The sequence below is a fragment of the Hemiscyllium ocellatum genome, chromosome 26 (assembly GCF_020745735.1).
Source record: "Hemiscyllium ocellatum isolate sHemOce1 chromosome 26, sHemOce1.pat.X.cur, whole genome shotgun sequence".
NCBI classification, from domain to species: domain Eukaryota; kingdom Metazoa; phylum Chordata; class Chondrichthyes; order Orectolobiformes; family Hemiscylliidae; genus Hemiscyllium; species Hemiscyllium ocellatum.
The window spans coordinates 40,283,083-40,305,180 of record NC_083426.1 but is presented as its reverse complement, the minus strand read 5'-3'; the positions used below and the strand labels follow the sequence as shown (position 1 = coordinate 40,305,180).

Sequence of the window (22,098 nt, the reverse complement as noted above, 5' to 3'; positions counted from 1 at the left end):
TCTCTCCACAGATACCACCAAACCTGCTGAGTTTGTCCAACACTTTGTTTTATTTTATATCCAAAAGGTCCTTTATTTGATTCCTGGTCTGTGAAGTGATCTGCAAAGTTATATCAGTGATATCCTTCAGGGATTGGACCAGGGCAGAGAGACAGAAATATATAACCCATTAATGTGGGTCTGGAGATAGTTTCATTTGTTAGGTGGTGCCTGGAGGAATGTTGGAATTGAACTGAAAGATGTGAATCCTTAAAACAATTTTAGCCCAAAGGGGCAAGAACAATTTAAGCCCATATGAATTAACTATGATCAATTTAAACTGTGAAGCCTCAGCTCGCACTCAGATTTTTAATAACTTCCCTCGATACCGATATTTGAATAGCAAAGCTATAGATGGAGGCATAGCAAATTTAATAACTGCGTTTTCTCAGACTCTCCAAAATCCTTACCATAAATTTATTTAAGTCTCCATCATAGGAGGGAGGACTCAGTCTCATGACAATATATATAGCCACGTTGCAACTATGTTCAGAAATAATATATCAAAACATTTTTTCCCCCATTGCCTTTCCCTTTTGTGTACACTTGTCCCTTCATTTTGAGAACAGATCTCGGGGAACAATTTGCATTAATTCTCAGTGGTTCTTACAGTTTATCTTCTGTGACAGTTCTACAGCTTTAAGAGGTGTATTTTGTCCTGTTTATTAAATGAAGAAAGGTTAAGATAAGAAGTAAAAATCAGTCTGCTTCAAAGCCAGTGAAGTAAACACCTTGAGGCCTTGGACATTTTTCCCATCTAAGATTGGAACAATAGAAGCAGCCTGAATGGGTGGGGTCAAGCTCCCATAGAACCAGGATTTTCAGTTTTAGTTTTTCAATAGCTGTTGCTGGGGTCTTGAAGTCAGGTTTGGAAGCTGGAGTACATCCCTCCCTGTTACTCTGAGTTTTCTCTTGATATTTTTCCTCATTTACTGGAGAATTGCCTGGGAGAGAATCTATTTTACGGATTTTGCTTTGCCAAGGGTGTGTTTAGGCGATATTATTATATTGGAACGGTTACTGTTCAGTAATTAAATAATCTATTATCCTGTTAAGTTTTCTAATAGAGTTGTTATTCCAGTTTCTTCTTTCTTTTGTTATATTTTTATTTTAGTTGCTTCAAATCTGGTATTTTGACCAATCAAATTGCAATGCCTGGCATTTACCTTTAAAAGAAGAGAAGGTTAGGATCTACACCTTTTTCTGAGTATTTTGAGGGGAGTTAGTCTGATCCATTACACTTCTCATGAGGTCAGTGCCATAACAGGCTGAGCATTGACCCTTCCGGTGAGTTACTTACTGGGTTGTTTGTCAAGGAATGCCTGGAACTTGCTGCGCTCGTACTGGATGGACTCTTGCTTTAGATGAGGCTTCAAAGCCTTCATGGTAAAGTTCGCCATGTCGATCTTCATCAGGTCAAGCACGCGGAAGATCTCTCTAACAGAAAGTCAAGTCAGACTGGATTACAGATTTCATTCCTCTCACCACAGAATAGGCTGTTTTGCTGATACGCTTAGTATGTTACTACACTCAACCTAAGTAGGGTTATTTACTGCAGAGAAGGCAAAGAAACTTGAGAAATGGCCCAGGAGATGATCACTCAAATTTATTTAAAAATGATCATATCAAACAAAAGAGACCATTGTCATTTATTTATGATGTTCTACGGTTAATGTTTAATAGATAACAATAGAATGAAATGACAAGGTTCTGACCTAATCAATTGATAGGTAGCTTGTACTGATATGAAATCAAACCTAGAGGTAATAATCCCACAGGTTACTTGAGAAAGTGAATGACTATATGGCAAATGGATAATAGTCTTCATTTGTAGAGCTGGCCAAGTAGCGAATGTAACTGCAAACAGTACAATAATAAAAGCTGCAACTACAAAAGGTGCAGCCCGTGTTTGACGGCACAGCAGAAACATAGCATCACTATTTACTGGCAGGAGTACTCTGACCAGGGACAGGAGCACTTTGGTCAGAAATCCAGGTCTCTCTGCTGCGATTGCTTTTTGAGATTTTAAAATTTTTAATGTTCTATCCAATCCAATCCCACTTGCATTTTGGGGTAATGTGTCTGCTATTATTGCAGTGAGTAAGAAATCAAGCTAATGAAACAAACTCACCAGGGAGATGGTGGAAAAAAATTGGTCCTGATTCATTCAAATATGCGTTAAATTTCTTTCAACATTAATAGTTTTAGAGCAGTCTATGAGCAATTTAATACAATAATTTGTGATTTGTGGTAATTCTAGCATATGCTGAAGGAAGGGGATATTAGATCTACAAGTTCTGAAGCCTACTATGCTAGGACTCTAACTTTAAGTCAATACGCAGCACAGAAACAGAACCTTCCGTCCAACTCATCCATACCGAATAGATATCCGAACCTAAACTTGTCCCAATTGCCAACACCTGGCCCATATCCCTCCAAACCTTCCTATTCATAAAAGGCATCTGGATGCCTTTTAAATTCTGTAATTGTACAAACCTCCACCACTTCCTCTGCCAGCTCATTCCTTACATGCACCATCCTCTGCGTGAAAAGTTGCCCCTTAGTCCCTTTAATATCTTTCTCCTCTCACCCTAAACCTATGCCCTCTAGTTCTGGACCTGCCCACCCCTGGGAAAAGACTTTGTCTATTTATCCTATCCATGCCCCTCATGATTTTATAAACCTCTAAAAAGGTCACCCCTCAGCCCCAGCTTATTCAGCCTCTCCCCATAGCTCAAATCCTCTAACCCCGGCCACATCTTTGTAAATCTTTTCTGAACTTTTTCAAGTTTCACAACATCCTTCCGATAGGAAGGAGACCATCTGCACACAATATTCCAAAAGGGACCTAACCAATGTCCTGTACAGCCACAACATGACCTTCCAACTCCTATACTGAATGCTCTGTCCAATGGAAAGCATACCAAATGCCTTCTTCACGATCATGTGACTCTACTTTCAAGGAACTATGAACCTGCACTACAAGGTCTCTTTGTTCAGCAACACTCTCTAGGACCTTATCATGAAGTGTATAAGTCTTGTTCCGATTTGCTTTTCCAAAATGCAGCACCTTGCAATTATCTAAATTAAACTCCATCTGCCACTCCTCAGCCCATTGGCCCATCTGATCAAGATCCCGTTGTACTATGAGGTCACTGTCTTCGCTGTCCACTACACCTTGCTAGTGTCATCTGCAAACTCACTAACTATACCTCTTATGTGCACATCCAAATAATTTATATAAATGATGAAAAAATAAAGAAATTGCAAACAATTAGTCAATAACTCTACTGTTGTAGCACCATGTGATGGCCAGGATGGTATCTGACAGACTGAATCACCTAGTTTCTTTCTTAAATCTTAGTAATAGTTGGAGCTTGAAGTTTCTTGAATCTAGCACTTCTTATGCTCCTAATGAAATTGACCTTTGATATGTGGGAAAGTTCTGATTATTATGAACAAGTTGGTCAAACATTTATAGAAATAAACAACCTAACAAAAACAAGCACTGATTTACAAAGGGAAATCAAACTTGACCAACTTAGCAGAACATTTGATAAAGTAACTAAAGATGAGGCAGTGAGGATAGCTGACGTAGTTTTTTCAAGTGTTTTGCAATGGGTTACAGGAGTATTGTTTGATCTGACTCTTGTATATAATAAGAACCTGCATTTATATAGCATCTTTAATGTAGAAAAGCAAATTTCATAGGAAGGTTAACAAACAAAACAGATCATTGAACCATAAGGAGATATTACGGCAGGATTAAAGAGGTCCACTTTGAAGTGCAACTCTGAGAAGGCAGAAGGGGTGAGGAAGGATATTTATATAAAAAAAAATTAGAGCTGATGGTATTGTGCATTCACATATCATTCCCCAGTCCAAACATACCTGAAGAGAGAGACAATCTCTGTGAGGCCTTTCAGCTTCTTAATCTCTGTATCCCTGACTGGGGCACATAGATTTGCCATCATGCCTACAACGAAGCCAGCCAGTCGCTGGATATCCAATGCATCATGCTTAGCTTGTTGCTCAATCAACTCCATATCCAGCACTTCATTGATCTGAGTCCTCAAACGGGTGTGACCAGGAAGCAGGAGAGATAACAGTGACTAAAGAAAAGAAAACCAACAAAGGAATAAGGTTCACTTTAGACCAGCGCTTCTATTCCTCTCTGACATCTTTTGATAAACTCTCAAGATATGGAATTGTGGATCTAACCGTGTAGGTTATACACCTTGTATCTCAGCCCAACAAAGAACTGTGGGGTGGGGTGGCTGCCTAACTAGGTGGTTTCAGCATTTCATGCTATTCATGCTCCCAGAATCAGGTGTATTGTGTACTTTAAAAGCAATGAAAATCAGTTTTATTCTACTCAAAAACCTGGGAACAGCAATATCCCATAGTGCATCACAGCATCCCTCTCAGAAATAACAGGAGGGAGATGAGTAAAACATGGAGTAGCCATTATTGGGGCGTGCAGCTTGCAAGATCATAGGCGGGAGAGAAAGCTGCAGAAGGCAAGGGTTACAGTTTTTATGATTCTAGGAAAGAATGTTTGAGTTGGAGATGGGACATTTATTGCTGTCCTGAAGAGGAGTTGAACAATTAGTCCTGATTCAAAGTCTTTCAATTTTGCCATGATTCCATCCAACTACAGGCTGCCTTCTCTCAGCTACAGGTATTCATAAATATTGTATGGCTCAACGTTACACCTTCAAGTATCAGAGCATCCCAATGTGATAGCATTGCAACAAGACAGACAGAAAAACAGGGGCTCAACCTTTACCAAACAACCAAGACTATTCAGTCCATTATGTCAGCTCTGCCATTCAATGAGGTAGTGGCTGGTCTGATCATCTTAACTCCACTTTCCTCCTTTATTCACTTAATCCTGGATTCCATTACTAATTAAAAAATCTATTTTTGCTTTGAATACACTTAATGATCCAGCCTGTACAATTTTCGGCTATGAAGAATTCCACTGATTCTGTTCCCCGAGAAAGATGAAATTCCTCCTCCTCTGTCCTGATTAGATAACCCTCTACTCTGAGATTATGCTGTCTGGATAGAGACACTCCCTCAAAGGCAAACAACCTCTCCATATCTACCCTGATGATTCCATTAAGAATCTTGTATGTTTCAATAAGGGTGCCTCTCATTCTTATAAATTCCAATGAGTACAGGCCCAAACTACTCAACCTTGCCTTATAAGACAGTCCCTCCATACTCAGGATTAACCTATTGAACCTTCTCTGAACTCCTTCCAATGCCAATATATCTTTCCTTAGATAAGGGAACCAATACCGTTCACAATTATCTATGTGTGGTCTAACTTGTGCCTTGTATTGTTTTAGAAAGACTTCCCTATTTTTAATATTGCATTCTGATTGAAATAAAGGCCAACATTCCATTTGCCTTCCCTATTACCTGCTGATCTTTATGCTAACTCTGAGATTTATGCATGAGGACTCCAAAATCCCTCTGCAGCTTTCTGTAGTCATGCTCCACTTTAATAAAAAAAAACAGATCCTCTATGCTTCATGCCAAAGTGCAAAACATCACATTTTCCCACATTATATTCCACCTGCCAATTCTTGTCCACTTGCTTAACCAGTCGATATCCTTCTGCAGACTGTCATTCTCATCACTTGTCTTCCCACCTATAATTGAGTCATTTGCAAACCTGGTTATAATGCATTCACTTTTCTCATCCAGGTCTTTAATAAATATGGTGAATAATTGTGGCCCCAGCACTGGCCCCTGTGGCACTTTACTAGTTACAGGTTTCCAACCTAAAAATGCCCCCCTTATCTCAGCTCTGTCTTCAGTTAGTAATCAATCCTCTCTCCATGCTAAAATACTACCTCCAACACCAGGGGCTCTTGTCTTAAGTGTTCTTTTATCCTTAACAAATATCTTCTACAATTCCAAATATAATTATATCCATAGCTTCCCCTTTATCTATCCTGTGATCTCTTCTCAAATAATTCTAAACAATTTATCAGACATGATTTCCTCTTAAATGAAACTACATTGACTTGATTTTATTACGTAATGTTAAATGTCCTGTTACTACATCCTCTATAATACACACTAACATTTTTCCAATGACAGATATTAAGCTGACTGCTTCATTTTTACATGTTTCTTGTCTCCTTCCCTTTTTGAGTAATAGTGTTACATTGGCAGTTTTCCAATCCTCTGGTACTTTGCCAGAATCACAGGATTCTTGAATGATTAATGCCAGTGCACCCACTATACTGTAGCTACTACTTTTATCTTACGATGTATCCCATCGGGTCCTAAGGCCATCATTGGCGCCATCAATTTCCCTAGTATTTTTTCTCTAGAAATAGTCGATTTATTTATTTCCTCTTACCTTTTTGCCCTTGATTATTTATCATTTTTGGATTGCTAATAATGTCTTCTACCTTGAAGATGGAAGCAAAGTATTCAACTCCTCTGCCATTTCCTTCATCCACAGTATTACTTCTCCAGCCTCATTGCCTATGGGGTCTGCATCCACTTTGGCCTCTCTCTTCCTTTCTATATATTTAAAGAAGCTCTTGCTCTCCATTTTGAAATTACTTGCAATTTTAACCCAAAGTTGAATTTCCTCACTCTTTACTGTTTTTTGGGAGATCTTTTGTTGATTTTCAAAAAAAAAAACTTACGCAAATTTTCTGGTTTACCATTAATCTTTGCCTCTGACCCTTACTGTCCAACTCTGGGTATCACTATCCAAATAGCTACCGAGCAAGCTGCCAAATCCTTTTTCTTTGTAAATCTGCATTTCTCCTTTCCCAAACCACTAGCCTCCCCAATTACTTTAAAGCTCTTGCTACATCTCTAGGATACTGGTCCCAGCATGGCTCAAGGGAAGCCCATCCCTCAGGAATAGCTCCCTTCTACATACTGGTACCAGTGTGCCATGAACTGAAACCCATTCCAACTGCACCACTCTTGGAGCTACACATTTAGCTTCTTCACTTTCTTTAGCCTATGCCAGTTTGCCCGTGGCTCAAGTAATTATACAGAGATTACTACTTTGGAGGTTCTGTATTTACTTTATCTCTTAACTGTTCAGTTTTGTTTCAGTAGAACCGCTTTTCGAGTCCTATCAACATCATTGGCACAAACATGAATGATGACAACAGGATCGCTCCCCGCCTCATTCCAAGTTGCTCTTCAGTCCGGAGGAGATGTCCTTAACCTTGGCACTGGGCAAGCATCACGACCATTGGGATTTTCACTCACGGCTGCAGAGAAGAGTGTGTGTCCACCGCAGTTATAATCTTATTGCCTCCCTGGTTTGAATGACTCACGTTACAAGATTTATGATATGCAAGTTAGAGCAGAAATTCTGACTGATGATTTTTACATAATTGTGTCACATCCCTGGGTGCTCCTTTTATTTTTAAACAATTAAAGTCTGGATGAAAAGAATTTAGTCCAAGTCCGTTAAATGTCCTGACGTGAGCTGTGCTGATTGTGTTATCTGTTTCATTGAATGTAGACACTGCTGGCTAGGCCAGAGTTTAATGCTCATCACTAACTGTCCTTAAGAAGCTGGTGATGGGTTACCTACTTAAACTGCTGTCATCCATCTAGTGTGGGTATGTCCAGGATTTTGACTCACTGACAATGAAGGAATGGACATAAAATTCCAAATTAGGATGATGCATGGCTTGGAGGGCAACATTGGTGGTATTCCAATTTTTCAGCTGCCCTAAACTTTGGGTTAGCAAAAGTCATTGGTTTGGAAGTGCATTTGTAGATGGTACCCATTGTGTGCGATGATGGAGGGAATGTTTATTTAAGATAGTGAATCCAGTGCCAATTAAATGCATTACAGTAGGTTCTGCTCTAACATGTGTTTCTTCAACACAAATTGGCTTTGACGTGATTGAAGGATTTAGACCGCTATTTGTGGAATGCAAACATTCCTTACCTATATTGGCTGTAAACCAATTCCAGTCCCATCAGTTTAAATGACGTGGCTATTGCGCGGTGTTCTCGTGACACAACATTGCATGAGAACAAAACTATTGCGTTATATCAGAACCGACTGTATTTTATCTTGAAAGACATTGAGCTCAGAGTGTTGTTGGAGCAGCCCCTTTCCAGGCAGGTGGAGAGTATTTCACCATACTCTTGATTTGTGCCTTGTAGATGGTGAACCGGCTTTAAGGAAACAGGTGGTGAGGAACGCACCTCAGAATTCCTAACCTCTTTCCTCACAATTTTTACATCGCTTTTCCAATCCCAGGATATTGATAGTGGGGATAGTGTTCTGATGAAGAGTTATTGGTCATAAACCTTAACTCTGCTTTCTTTCCACAGATGCAGACAGACCTGCTCATTTTCACCAGCAATTTCTATTCATGTTATTGCCTGATATTTGAGAGATCTATTATTCTTATCATTTTTATAAATCAACAGCTGAAAGGAGAAGACTTCAAAAATACTTCTGAAACTTTTATTCCTTGTAGTTTATGTTCAATTCTCTTTGAACTCTGCTAGATTTATGGAGTTAATTATTTGTGAGCTATTGTATAGCATAGCTGCCATTTCTGAATGGATGCTCAAGGGAGTGCTAATATTAGTTTGAGCCCTAATTGGTAGATCCTGTGTGTTAAGAGCAGAAAAATTGTCATGTAGTTGCTTAGGTAGGAAATACCTAGAAAACACCATTTGCAAACTATGCTGGACCATTCATACTTCAAGTTTGTCAAGGCTGAGAGATTTTCCAGCTTTTAATTGAATTTGGTGTAGTTATCATTTCAGTTTTTAGTATTTCTCTCATGTTTCACCATTCCCCTCTCAAGTCCTTCACAGATTTCTTTCCAAAGACTGGACTCTATCCTTTTCCAGGCTTATTTCCTCAGCACACATCATAGGCCTGAGTTTGGTGGGGGAGGACTGTCCACTGCCTTGCTGGAAGTGGAACGATTAGCTGAACTGAAGGACATACAGCCAAAAAAGGTCTGAAAACTCAGTTGCTGCACTTATTGGGCATATCCCTAGACTCCTACGCGGATCAGCACATCTGCAGCTGAAATTCAGACTTCTGCAGGGTGTACAGTCAATTTAGTGGATTCTGAAATTTCCTAATTGCCAAGTTATGAGCAATTTTCCAAATATTTTATCACCCAAGTGCAAGGGTAAATATGAATTTGACAGTTTTACCGCTAATGTCGCCAATTTGGCATGACTCTGAAGGGTTTATGAAAGTTGCTGTATAGTTCAGCTGATTGATTGAACAGAGGAACAGTGAATTTGAAGGTTGCTTCAGTGTTGTAAACAGTTGCCTTAAAGTTTCAGTGTTAAATTCCATCCTGTCTTATTCAAGGAGAAGAATTGAAATCTGGGCCAATTAACACAACAGAGGCTCAGTTTGGTACAGTCCAGCCTGAACTGGTTTTCAGTCCATCTCCAGCACTTACCTCTTTAACTTCCTGGAGCAGCTTAATGGCCTGAGTGTACTGCGGTGGTTTCTCGTCTAATTGTGCCTGCAAGCTATCCCAGAAGGCTTTGTGCACAATCTCCTTCACTTTCCTTTCCAAACTGAAAGAAATATACAAATGTTTATTGAGAACCTCTGCAACTACATCCCAAAAAAATAAATTCCAAAGGAGATGGCATATCATAGAACCTTAGAATGATACAACGGAAAGAAGCTACTGCAGTTTCTTAGGTGTGGGAGTGCCACTAGGGAGGAAGAAGATTGTGAAATTTGACTCAGGAGGAAAGGTGATCTATTTTGAAGTCAGGATGTTGTATGACTTAGAGGTGGTGGAGGTCATGGACTTGAAAGATGGTGTTGAAAGTGCCTTGGCATGTTATTGCAGTGCCTCTTGGAGAGGATACACACTGTTGCTAATGCAGGAGGGAGTGACTGTTGTAGGTGGTGCATGGGATGCCATTCAAGTGGTCTGCTCTGTCCTGGATGGGTGTTGACCGCCCAGAGAATTGACATAGATGCACTCATCCAGGCAAGTGGAGAGTATTCCATCACACTCCTGACATGTGCCGTGTAGATGGTGGACAGGCTTTGGGGAGTCTCAGTGTAAAGACTCCCTCCTAGGCTAGGTTTTAAAAGGGTACCATTGGATGGAAAGTCAGTCAATTCCACCTCAGTAACGGAGGCCCCAATCAGTTCATACTCCTGTTTAAGGAAGGCTGTCTAATCTGGCATGAAGAACAACTGGCCAGTGGGGAAGGCTGGCCAGGTGGAAGGGGGCCTGGAATTAAGAGTTCACCAGGACAGGCCACCATCGGGTTTGGTTTTGTGGTTGGGTTGACTTATCTTTCGGTGAGGGGGGTGGTACCTTTCCCACAGAGTGTCATGTGGGGTAACTGGCAGGTACATTGTGTAATTGGTATTGGCCACTAAAGTTGGTAGTAAGGCTGTCTATTTCCTGACCCACCAATGATAAAATGCCTTCTTTGAAGATGGCAGAGAGAATTACAAAGGCTCTGAACAAAACACGGGAATGTTGATATGAGGTAGGTTTTGCAAAGATTCTCAGTCATTAGTACATCACATGTATTATACCACTCCTATCCTGATAAACCAACCTATTCTCTGTTTCACTGTGAAAAGCGTGATCAGGTTAACAATCATCCTTCACGTAAGAAAAAAGTACAAATGTGCAGCTTCCAAGCTGTTACATGCTGTCTAACACACATGGCAAAGGAAGTTACAGAGAAAAAAGACTGACATTGCACAGAGAAACTCTACAGCAACGGATACTATTTTAAGCACAGTTTGTGCAGTTTAGTTAACCAATCGACAGATGAACTTACCCAGTGTTAACTTTGCATCAGTTGGGTCTGTAGCCTTAAAGGGATTTTGCTTTTTAATAGAGTCATAGAGATGTACAGCATGGAAACAGACAGTCTGGTCCAACCCGTCCAGGCCGACCAGATATCCCAACCCAATCTATTCCCACCTGCCAGCACCTGGCCCATATCCCTCCAAACCCTTCCTATTCATGTACCCATCCAAATGCCTCTTATCCAAATGTTTGTCATCTTTATTACTGTTTGTCATCTTTATAAATGATCTAGAGGAGGGGCTTGAAAGCTGGGTGAGCAAGTTTGCGGATGACACGAAAGTCGGTGGAGTTGTGGACAGCGAAGAAGGATGTGGCAGGTTACAGCGGGATATAGATAAGTTGCAGAGCTGGGCAGAAAGGTGGCAAATGGAGTTCAATGTAGCTAAGTGTGAAGTCATTCACTTTGGTAGGAGTAACAAGAAGATGGATTACTGGGCTAATGGTAGGCTACTTGGTAGTGTGGATGAGCAGAGGGATCTTGGTGTCCATGTACACAGATCTCTGAAAGTTGCCACCCAGGTAAATAGTGCTGTGAAGAAGGCATATGGTGTACTGGGCTTTATTGGTAGAGGAATTGAGTTCCAGAGTCCTGAGGTCATGTTGCAGTTGTATAAGACTCTGGTGCAGCCTCATCTGGAGTATTGTGTGCAGTTTTGGTCGCCATACTATAGGAAGGACGTGGAGGCATTGGAACGAATGTAGAGGAGGTTTACCAGGATGTTGCCTGGCATGGTAGGAAGATCGTATGAGGAAAGGCTGAGGCACTTGGGACTGTTCTCATTTGGAGAAAAGAAGGTTTAGGGGAGATTTGATAGAGGTGTACAAGATGATTAGGGGTTTAGATATGGTAGACGCAGAGAACCTTTTTCTGTTAATGGAGTCAGCTGTTACTAGGGGACACAGCTTTAAATTAAGGGGTGGTAGGTATAGGACAGATGTTAGGGGTAGATTCTTTACTCAGCGGGTTGTGAGTTCATGGAATGCCCTGCCAGTAGAAGTGGTGAACTCTCCCTCTTTATGGTCATTTAAGCGGGCATTAGATAAGCATATGGTGGTTATTGGGCTAGTGTAGGTTAGGTAGACTTTGGTCGGCGCAACATCGAGGGCCGAAGGGCCTGTACTGCGCTGTATTTTTCTATGATCTATGTTCTAAATGTTGCAATTGTACCAACCTCCACCACTTCCTCTGGCAGCTCATTCCATACACGTACCACCCTCTGCATGAAAAAGTTGCCCCTTAGGTCTCTTTTATATCTTTCCCCTCTCACCCTAAATCTATGTCCTCTAGTTCTACACTTGCCCACTAATGCAAAGGTTAGAAAAAACAGTTTTACCGCTACTACAACCCAAACTCTGAGTCAGATGTGTAGATGATACCTTTGTAATCATTAAAAACACAGAAATAGAGAACACACACCGGATCATCAACGCCACACTCACAGGAATCCGATTCACGAGAGAGGAAGAAAAGGACAACCAGCTCCCATTCCTGGACGTGATGGTACAAAGAACACCGAATGGAGAATTCAGCACGAAGGTATACAGAAAAGCCAGACACACAGACCAAGTCCTGAACTATGAAAGCAACCACCCCAACACACACAAACGAAGTTGCATCAGGACATTATTCAAAAGGGCCACAACGCACTGCAGCACACCTGAACTACAAAAAGAAGAAGAACACCTATACAAAGGTATTCAACAAAAACGGATACCCGCGCAATTTCATTAACAGATGCCTCAGGGAAAGACAATGAAATGAGGACATGCCACAACCCAAAGGACTGGCCACACTACCACACATCAGGAGCATTTCTGAACTGACAGCCAGACTGCTGCGACCACTAAGACTCATAACAGCACACAAACCAACAGCCACTCTCAGACAACAACTCACCAGTACAAAGGACTCGATACCCAGCATGAGCAAAACCAACGTGGTTTACAAAATCCCAAGCAAGGACTGCACAAAACACTACATAGGACAAACAGGAAGACAGTAACAACCCGCATCCATGAACACCAACTGCCCACGAAACGACACGACCAGCTATCCCTAGTAGTCATACACTCAGATGACAAACAACATGAATTTGATTGGGACAACACCACTATTATAGGACAGGCCAAACAGAGAACAGCCAGGGAATTCCTAGAAGCATGGCACTCATCCACGAATTCGATCAACAGACACACCGACCTAGACCCTATATACCGGCCACTGCAGCAGACAGCTACTGACAACCGGAAGCGGCAGATTCAAACCACTATATATGCCAGAGGAATCAGCACAGAAGCGCTTCACAGGAGGCTCCCAAGCATTGAAGATATCACTAGAAAGGGGACGAAATGTTTGCAAGAAAAACTCCCAGCTCAGCGAACAGAACCACAACAACGAGCACCCGAGCTACAAATCTTCTCACAAACTTTCTACACTCGTTCACCCCAGGGAAATGACCCTGTCTATTTACCCTATCCACACCTCTCATGTTCTATAAGCCTCTATAAAGGTCGCCCTCTCAGCCTCCAAAACTCCAGGGAAAAACAGCCCCAGCCTGTTCAACCTCTCCCTGTAGCTCAAAGCCTCCAACCCTGGCAACATCCTTTTAAATCTTTTCTGAACCCTTTCAAGTTGCATAACATCCTTCCGATAGGAAGGAGACTGGAATTGCACGCAATATTCCAAAAGTGGCCTGACAAATGTCCTAAGTTGCAGAATAATAGATTTAAGCAAAAACTGGCGAATTGCCTTGACAGTAATTACTCCCAAGGCTTTAAACAACAGGCATACTACAGCTGAGACTGGTGCCATCTTCACATTCCAAATACTTGCATACTCAAACTGAGTTGTCAACTTGTAATCGATAAAGGGATGAAGTCCATCCAACTTCAACTCTTGGGGACTCTGAGGCTGACCAAACTATCCTTCTGTCAAGTGGCAAAATGGTGCCTTGGTGGTAAAATCTCTTAACATCTCATCATGGCAGCTGGTGAAATTTCAATCTGAGATTAAAAGCTGGTGTCAGTATTGGGAAACACTATAACTACCTTCAATTGGCTCACTAATATCCTTCAGAGATAGAAATCTGTTGGCCTTACATGGTCTGGCCGAGTCATGACTCCAGCCCAACAGCAATGGGGCTAACTATCCTCTGACGTGATCTAGCAAGCTTTCAAGGGCAAATAGGAATAGGCAGTAAATGCTGACCCATCATTCCCTGAAATAATAGGGGAAAAAATGTTGAGGTCAGCCAACTGAAGTTTAACCTGGTTCAAACACTTTGGTGAGAAACTTGCAGATTCATCAAGGTTGCATGAGTAATTTAATTGATAAAGTCATCTCATTAATTTAGACCTTTACCTGTTTTTAGGAGATTCCATCTTCTGAATCTGGAAGTTGCTGTTTATGACAATTTCATGTGCAATGACCATGTTGGACACATCTCGTGCTGTTTCCAAAACTTCCGTCATGGATACTAGTCTTGGAGGACTGGCTGGAGAAGGGACATAATGCAGACATTTCTTTACTTTCAACATTACTGTGATACAATTCCCTAGATCTACAATCAAGTGACCAGGATGTACATGTCTATAATGCTGGAAAAAATAGAGATAGTTTCAAATTAATAATGCTATAAACCAATGGTCTAAGGTTTAACCCTTCAATCACCACATTATTCCTTCTGCTGTGAATGTGCTCTCACAGCTGTACCTTTGATCCTCTTTTACACCAAGAAAACCTCATGTCTCCCTTCATTGTCATTCCTCTTGTACAAATCCCTTCTTTACTAAAGTTTAAAACATGCAGATATAGGCATGTTAAGTCCTAAAATGTATGTGGATTGTGCCTTTAACATAGTTAACCATCCTGAGGTGCTTCATAGCAGTTTTATTGAACAAGGTTTGATACTGAGCCACATGAGGTGATATAGGGCTAAAGAAAGAAAGTTTGCTTAAAGAAATTTTAAAGTATGATGTGAGATAAAGATATATTGTGGTTTCAGGAGGGAATTCTAAAGCTGGAGGGGCCTTTACAGTGGGAAGTGTAGCACCAGTGGAACAGCAATTAAAATTACAGATTTTAAAATCATAAAAACCAAATTCTAGGGATACAGATATCTCAAAAGATTGTAAAGTTAAAGGCTACTGAAGAGAGAGAGGCCATAGGGGAATTTGACAAGAAGAAGAGTTTTGAACTTGGAGCACTGCTAAACTGGGAGCAAGTGTAGCTCAGTATCTATAGAGATGATGGATGAACAACTGTTGGCGTGATTCAAAGTAGGGCAACAGAACTTTGGATGGCCGAGTTTCCGGTGTATATCACATGGGATGCTGGTCAGAATTGTATTAAAATAACCAAGTCCAATGGTAACAGAGGCATAGTTGAATCATTCATCATTTCTGGCTTGATAGTAACAAGCCCCACCACCATCTCTCTATGAAAATAGGCAGTAATTCTAATGGACAAAGATAAACTATAGTTTTTCTTCTTACCAAAGCCTCCTTAAAAATCTTCCCCCACTGCTGCTTTTATCTCCAGTAAAAATGTGAGGAGAACTTGGACTGACCAAGACAAAGATAAGTTGTCCTCTTACCACAACTACTTCCTTTCTTCCATCCTGTCCAGCATGCCACATTCTCCTCTCTCCATTCATGGAGTCCTCCCTTGTGTAGCCCTATAACATCCCCTCTCTCTCCACTACACCAATCTCACATTCTCTATGAGACTCACCTCCTGCTTTCCCGATTCATAGTAAATAACTTACTGACCACCTCACTTCCTTTCTTCACCCCCCCCCACCATGCTAACTGATGTTGAGAGTGATTTCCTCTCTAAGTGTCAGACCTTTGGTTTTGTCACTTTTGTTCTTCAAAAACTCCACAATTGATGTCTCTGTCCTTCCAAACACTTCTCCATCTCCAGCCTCACTTTTTGTTGAATGCAGTGATGGTTCTGAAGGGGTTAATACTCATGTTAGTTTAGCTCCCCCCATTCCACTAATGTCAAGCAGTCTGTGGTGGAGACAAGGAGTTCTACCTTAGCTTTTGGTCAGTTAGCTGGATGGTTAGTTTGAGAAAGTGTGATGCTAACAGCGTGGGTTCAATCCCTGCACTGTCGGAGGTTACCATGAAGGACTCTGTCTCACCCTCTCTCCTTGCCTGAGGCACAGTGGCCTTCAAATTAAATGGACACCAGTCATCTACAGTGAGTGCAGCCCTGTGGTCTGGTAAGACAATGGTGACTTGACCGATCAGGTCTTAATGATGTTGATGTACCTAATTGTAAAGCAGTAGACACCACCATCCTTGCTGTCAAGAGAGAGGGGTGAGTTACACCCTGAACATAATCAATCCAGTGTCCTTACCATGCTAAACTCAAAGTTAGACAGCATACAGACAACAGAATTAGTACAATATCACAATGACACTAACCTGCTCACTAATTTCAGCAAAGTAAATGATATGCAAATACAGATGGAGCTCTCATTATCCATCCAGAGCACCCAATAAGACATTGTACATGGTCGGGGAATGAGACCATGTGCAGTAAATGTAGTAATTTACAGATTAGATTCAAGGTGAGGCATAAATTAAAATAATTGTCCCGACAAATGCTATCAAATTAACTGATCAGATTTTATTGTACAATTAGAAGAATATTCAAATTGCCACACAATCATAAACATTTATAAAGGAGGAGATTTTTTTCCTCAGTGTTCTATCATTTTAGGTTTTACACTATAAGCAAAACAAAAATACTTAAAAGGAGGCACTACAAACAAGTCATCCTTTCCAGTGATATCACCGAGAACCAAAACCTCTCAGTAATGAAAGGTATTGAAGCAGTAGAAGACAAAGCAGCATTCCTAATTCATGATGCCGTTGGGGAGCATGCCTGTGAATTGGGATCCTTTGCCAAATGTTTACTTTCAGGCTGCCACTATGCTACTACAGTCAGTGTGGAGAAAACCAGTAAATGTACAGGTAAAAGCTCCTGTTTATTGACTTTATTTGGAATTCAGATGGACAATGCCTATTTTGAGCAACTAGCAAGAGGCCCCTGGTCTCCATTCCAACAGAGCATACTGCATCTATCTATTTGCTTCACATTTCAAAACAGCTAGGAGTTACCCATAACTGGGGGCCAAAACCATGCACGTTCCTTGCTTTGACTAATGAATAGGTGGGTCTCTTAAGTTGACATAATTAGAAAGTATCTTTATTTTGAACGTGTTAAAGCTTTCACATCAATTCACTGTACCAGGTAATGATAACATATGCATTCCCTTAACCTCTGAACAGAAATGGTATTAAGTTGAAATGCTATAATCTGTAAGCATACCCTTCATTTGCTCTGGGTGTCTAGACAGTGGCTGTCTAGAAATATACAGCTGCATGTGATTGTAATCATGGACACTACAGCTCAGCTGCTTCGATTTCAATTACCACAGCTTTTGTCTTCAAGCTATGAAACATCTAAAGGCATCTCGCACAATTTCTCTACTGCAGAACGAATGGAACCTATAACAAAGATCTCCACTGCCTGATCCATTATCATTCTGACTGGCATCACTGTTCCTTGGCACCTACTGTTGGAGAATCCGTTTATACACGGGTATGAGAGCAATGGGAACGCCAACCACAGATGTGTCTCAGTTGGCTTTCTGCACTTGGAATTAACACAAATAGTCTTTGTACACTTATTTATTCATTCATGGGATGTCAGCACCTCTAGCTAGGCCAGCATTAATTGCTCAGAGGACAGTTAGGAGTCTGCTGGAGAAAACAAGCAAGTCATTTTATACAAAGGAAGGTAGTACAAATAACAAATGTGATAATGATCAAGTAATCTATTCTTTGACTAGGTAACCTGATTTAAGTGACAAAAGTGCTGCATTGATTTTGGCACTCATATCCTGGAATAGGACTTGAACCCACAAACCTCTGACTCAGAGGCAACAGTGTCACCAACTAAGTCACAGCTGTGTTGTAAATTTAAGTGTCATTACATTCCCAGACAGTAACAACTTGGAAACATAACTGAAGAAGGGTCACTGGACTTGAAATACTAACTTTCTCCTCACAGATGCTGCCAGATTTGCTGAGTTTCTCCAGCAATTTCTGTTTTAGTAACAACTTGGTGTTTGGTGCAAACCACTCCAATTTTCTACTTGCACTTTATGACGTCCTAATTTTATTGCCTTGTAACATACTTGCATTTTTATTGCAGCTTTCATGACCTCAAGTGCCCCAAAGCACTTCACAAATACTAAAGTACATTTTAAGTGTGGTCATCATTGTTAATGTGGCCGCCAAGTGCACAGAGCAAAGATCAACAAACAACTGAGATAAATGACCACTTAGGCTGTACTAATGATGCTGGTTGGACTCTGCTTTTCAATGAATAGTGCACACATTTTTATCAGATATTCCCACACATGTAGAACTCATGCTAAAATACCAGAAATGCTCAGCAGGTCAGTCAACACCAAGGTTTTGAATTAAATTCTGAGAATTTATGAATTGAAGAATGAGACCTGCTATTACAAGAAATAGATACAATGATTGAACTGTTAATCTAATATTCAAGAAGCTTTGTTTCAAGAAAATGCAAATTGTTGGAGCACGTATTGTAACTCCTGGTTTCTGAGACTGGTGTTTAATCCTGCTCTTGCTCTTTACTCATAAAGCACTTTTCAATCTGTATTTTAAACATCTGTACAAATTTACTCAAACAATGGAAAATAAAGAAAATCAATTTGAAATTTCTCTTTCCTTTTGTGTTGAAAGTGAGAAATGTAATTGCTCTATTTCTTAACCCTCCTTTTTATCTCTTATCTTCAACCCCTATTTGTTGGGTGTCTCTCTATTATCTGTCCAAAGGGTCACACTTCTTGTGAGAATATCTACAGTGAGCATTGTTAAAAATCACAAAACCAGGTTATAGTCCAACAGGTTTATCTGGAAGCACTAGCTTTGTGACAATCACCTGATGAAGGAGCAGCGCTCTGAAAGCTAGTGCTCCCAAATAAACCTGTTGGACTATAACTAGGTGTTGTGTGATTTTTAACTTTGTGCACCCCAGTCCAACACTGGCATCTCCAAATCATGACTAAACTTATATTGGGGTTTTAAATTGTTAGGATTTTTTTTAAAACCACAAAGTTCCAAATAGTGAGAAGGAAAACAATGAGCAAGTTGGCTGGAAGTTCAAAAAGCGTTTAGACCGGTTTAATGCTCCTAACAGATACTGGGAAAAACAGTGCAAAGATAAATAAAAAGACAACTTTTTGATTCTATACTCAGGAGGGCATCTGTTAAAGAAGCAAACAATGCTTTGACATAATTCTGGGAGATGAATTAGTTCAAATGGGGAATAAAAGTAGGAAATTGATTAGTTCATACTGATCACAACATTTGGTTCAGAGGAATTATGGAAAATTACCTGAAAATATCACATGTAATAAGGTTCACTTGGGGAATTACTAATTTTTAGTGCCTTAAGAAGGGACTTAGCACAGGGAATGGAAGGGTTGAGTCATAAGTGAGGCTGGATAGGCTGGGACTTAGAGTCATAGAGATGTACAACATGGAAACAGACCCTTCGGTCCAACCCGTCCATGCTGACCAGATATCCCAACCCAATCTAGTCCCACCTGCCAGCACCTGACCCATATCCTTCCAAACCCTTCCTATTCATATCCCCATCCAGATGCCTTTTAAATGTTGCACTTGTACCAGCCTCCACCACATCCTCTGGCAGCTCATTCCATACACGTACCACCCTCTGTGTGAAAAGATTGCCCCTTAAATCTCTTTTATATCTTTCCCCTCTCACCCTAAACCTATGCCCTCTAGTTCTGGACTCCCCAACCCCAGGGAAAAGACTTTGCCTATTTACCCTATCCATGCCCCTCATAATTTTGTAAACCTCTGTAAGGTCACCCCTCAGCCTCCGGCACTCCAGGGAAAACAGCCCTAGCCTGTTCAGCTCCTCCCTGTAGCTCAGATCCTCCAACCCTGGCACCATCCTTGTAAATCTTTTTTAAACCCTTTCAACTTTCACAACATCTTTCCGATAGGAAGGAGACCAGAATTGCACGCAATATTCCAACAGTGGCCTAACCAATGTCCTGTACAGCCGCAATATGACCTCCCAACTCCTGTACGCAATACTCTGACCAATTAAGGACAGCATACCAAACGCCTTCTTCACTATCCTATCTACCTGCAACTCCACTTTCAAGGAGTTATGAACCTGCACTCCAAGGTCTCTTTGTTCAGCAACACTCCCTAGGACCTTACCATTAAGTGTATAAGTCCTGCTAAGATTTGCTTTCCCAAAATGCAGCACCTCGCATTTAGCTGAATTAAACTCCGCCTGCCTATTGGCCCATCTGGTCCAGATCCTGCTGTAATCTGAGGTAACCCTCTTCACTGTCCACTACACTTCCAATTTTGGTGTCATCTGCAAACTTACTAACTGTACCTCTTATGCTCGCGTCCAAATCATTTATGTAAATGACAAAAAATAGAGGGCCCAGCACCGATCCTTGTGGCACTCCACTGGTCACAGGCCTCCAGTCTGAAAAACAACTCTCCACCACCACCCTCTGTCTTCTACCTTTGAGCCAGTTCTATATCCAAATGGCTAGTTCTCCCTGTATTCCACGAGATCTAACCTTGCTAATCAGTCTCCCATGGGGAACCTTGTTGAACGCCTTACTGAAGTCCATATAGATCACATCTACTGCTCTGCCCTCATCAATCTTCTTTGTTACTTCTTCAAAAAACTCAATCAAGTTTGTGAGACATGATTTCCCATGCATAAAGCCATGTTGACTATCCAGAATCAGTCCTTGCCTTTCCAAATACTTGTACATCCTGTCCCTCAGGATTCCTCCAACAACTTGCCCACCACCGAGGTCAGTGGTCTATAGTTCCTTGGCTTGTTCTTACCATCCTTCTTAAACAGTGGCACCATGTTTGCCAACCTCCAGTCTTCACCTGTGACTATCGATGATACAAATATCTCAGCAAGAGGCCCAGCAATCACTTCTCTAGCTTCCCACAGAGTTCTCGGGTACGCCTGATCAGGTCCTGGGGATTTATCCACCTTTAACCATTTCAAGACATCCAGCACTTCCTCCTCTGTAATCTGGACATTTTGCAAGATGTCACCATCTATTTCCCTACAGTCTATGTCTTCCATATCCTTTTCCACAGTAAATACTGATGCAAAATATTCATTTAGTATCTCCCCCATTTTCTGTGGCTCCACACAAAGGCTGCCTTGCTGATGTTCGAGGGGTCCTATTCTCTCCCTAGTTACCTTTTTGTCCTTAATATATTTGTAAAAACCCTATGGATTCTCCTTAATTCTATTTGCCAAAGCTATCTCATGTTCCCATTTTGCCCTCCTGATTTCCCTCTTAAGTATACTCCTACTTTCTTTATACTCTTCTAAGGATTCACTCAATCTATCCTGTCTGTACCTGATATATGCTTCCTTCTTTTTCTTCACCAAAGCCTCAATTTATTTAGTCATCCAGCATTCCCTATACCTACCAGCCTCCCCTTTCATCCTGACAGGAATATACTTTCTCTGGATTCTTGCTATCTCATTTCTGAAGGCGTCCCATTTTCCAGCCGTCCCTTTATCTGCGAACATCTGCCTCCAATCAGCTTTTGAAAGTTCTTGCCTAATACTGTCAAATTGGCCTTTCTCCAATTTAGAACTTCAACTTTTAGACCTGGCCTATCCTTTTCCATCACTGTTTTAAAAACTAATAGAATTATGGTCGCTGGCCCCAAAGTGCTCCCCCACTGACACCTCAGTCACCTGCCCTGCCTTTTTTCCCCCAAGAGTAGGTCAAGTTTTGCACCTTCTCTAGTAGGTACATCCACAAACTGAATTTCACTGGAGCACAGGAGGTTGAGGGATGACCTTGTAGAGGCTCATAAAATAGGAGGGAAATAGGGATGGTGAAGGGCAGGTGTTTTTCCCCCCCGATAGTGAGGAATTTCAAGACAAGGGGGGCATATTTTTAAGGTGAGAAGAGAAAGATTTTAAAAAGGACTTGAGAGGCAACTCTTTTTTTTAAATGAACAGTGATTCATTCATGGATTGAACTTCCAGAGATAGTGGTGGATGCAGGTACAGTTACAACATTTCAAAGATATTTGGATAGGAGTCAGGGAGTCCAGAACTAGA

At 41.1% G+C, this 22,098-nt stretch overlaps 1 protein-coding gene across 5 annotated transcripts in view; it reads right to left on the bottom strand.

Annotated features, from left to right (window-relative positions):
• Positions 1-22,098, bottom strand: part of LOC132828426 (T-complex protein 11-like protein 1) — a 53,769-nt gene that overhangs the window by 20,140 nt on the left and 11,531 nt on the right. For all 5 annotated transcript variants that reach the window (XM_060845531.1, XM_060845535.1, XM_060845532.1 and 2 more), the window contains 4 exons: positions 14,245-14,377; positions 9,489-9,609; positions 3,931-4,151; positions 1,340-1,476 (listed from right to left, as the gene is read on the bottom strand). In XM_060845531.1, the coding sequence (XP_060701514.1) occupies positions 1,340-1,476; positions 3,931-4,151; positions 9,489-9,609; positions 14,245-14,377 (612 nt within the window). The remainder of the gene's footprint in view (positions 1-1,339; positions 1,477-3,930; positions 4,152-9,488; positions 9,610-14,244; positions 14,378-22,098) is intronic.